This window comes from Sycon ciliatum, chromosome 2 (assembly GCF_964019385.1).
Source record: "Sycon ciliatum chromosome 2, ocSycCili1.1, whole genome shotgun sequence".
Lineage (NCBI taxonomy): Eukaryota > Metazoa > Porifera > Calcarea > Leucosolenida > Sycettidae > Sycon > Sycon ciliatum.
Window position 1 is genome coordinate 35,416,551 of NC_088644.1, and position 1,710 is coordinate 35,418,260.

The following is a 1,710-nucleotide window of genomic DNA, read 5'->3' on the forward strand; positions in this document are numbered from 1 at the left end:
CATGTACAGTCGACCTACCCTTATAACGATAACCTCCATAACGATATTGCCCTTATAACGATATTTTTCTGCCAAACCAAATCACTCCATTGACTTTTGTATACAACGCCTTACCCTTATAACAATATTGCTATAACGATATTACCCCTATAACAATATCCAGCAGGGGATATGTAGAGTCCACTGTCAATGTAGGGCAAGCTTCACTTGATAAGTCGCTGGGACATGACGAAATGCAATGGGGGCACCAGTGGGCACCTTGCTGTGTACGTAATGTGCATGTACATACGTTTTTGACGCTATGAAGAGTGTAAAAAATGAACTAAATTCATGCATTACGACGTATGTGTATGAAATGAGACAGTTACCCCTATAACAATATTACCCTATAATATAACAATATTTCTTGGTCAGACGAAAATATCGTTATTAGGGTAGGTCGACTGTAGTAGTACTGGTTACCTGATTTCAAGTCCGCCTCTTGAGCGCTAGACTCGGCCATACCGTCCGTCTAAATCCACTGGATGAGTGGCCTAATAACACATTATTATTAATTTATGGGTTGCATACCAATACGAATAACCTGCACCATCGAGAATGAAGTAGTTGACCCTGTCAAGAAAACTGAAAAGAATTTGATTGCACGCTGCATGCATGCAGCGCGTATACGCGCACCGAGAAACAAAATCATGTAAATGTTTTCCACGTGCACAGTGACTGCACTGTGCATGTATATGTGACAGAAAATTAATATTTTTTATTATGATTTGAAAGTAGGACGGCGCGGCCCGGAGGCAGAAAATAATATTAATTGTAATATTATTACAAAAAATGTATTATCTACGCATGCATGATGCATCTACCATGTACATGTAGATCTACCATGATCTACGCAAGAAGATTCACCACCATGTAGGTCTACCAGCCTGTCGATCAGATGCAGAGTGCTGTGCCACGTGACCTCCACGCTTGTCGCTGGATTCCCTAGCAACCAGCTGAAATGATGGCACAAAACTAAAAAAAAAAGGCCAGTACGGCAGAATGCCGGTCGCGGCTAGTGCGTGCAGGACTTGGCACGCGGGATATTCAAAATGTGACCTGAAGACGTCAGTGACCTGGTGACAAGCTTGGCGTGACCAGGTACTATTGCCACGAAAATAGAAGATGAACTTTCGTATCCGCGTTTGTGCGGGCGCGCTGCGCCTACGGAGCTGGGAGTATGGCCGCCGACAAGTAACATAGTTAGCGTATGTTCAGTCGCCTTTTTCATCTCTTGCGCTGCCTGATAGCGATACAGGTTTGATTTTAGTTCCATCGTGTTCCCCGTCGTCCAATTTAGTTTGCTGCCAAGTTTCATCGGCGTATCACGCCGCGCACCAGACTTGTAGTATTTTTCGCGACAGGTACTCCATTGCTGGATACAACGCCATCATGAGTGTACGTCCAGCAAAGGGACCGGCGGTGAAGATGTTTTGTCGAGTCTTGGACTCAAGGAGGAGCAGCTATTGCAGGATAAGCCCCTGCCTAGCATGATCGGAAACGTTTCAAATGCATTGGTGTTAGAACTGATGAAGTTCAAAGCGGACCACCACCAGGATCATAATCTACTTGTCGAACTCTTCTTGTCTCGGAGAATGGCCAAATCACAACTCATACTTCGGCTACTCTTCAACAGTCTTCTTGAATTTCTCCAAGAGTCTGTCCCCGGGG

The 1,710-nt window shown here is 44.6% G+C and overlaps 1 protein-coding gene across 1 annotated transcript in view; it reads right to left on the minus strand.

Moving 5' to 3' along the window:
• Positions 1-603, minus strand: part of LOC135809829 (centrosomal protein 20-like) — a 10,073-nt gene extending 9,470 nt beyond the window's left edge. Inside the window, exon 1 of the mRNA XM_065323258.1 lies at positions 463-603. Coding sequence (XP_065179330.1) covers positions 463-502 — 40 coding nt within the window. The 5' untranslated portion in view covers positions 503-603. The remainder of the gene's footprint in view (positions 1-462) is intronic.
• Between the last annotated feature and the right edge of the window lie 1,107 nt (positions 604-1,710).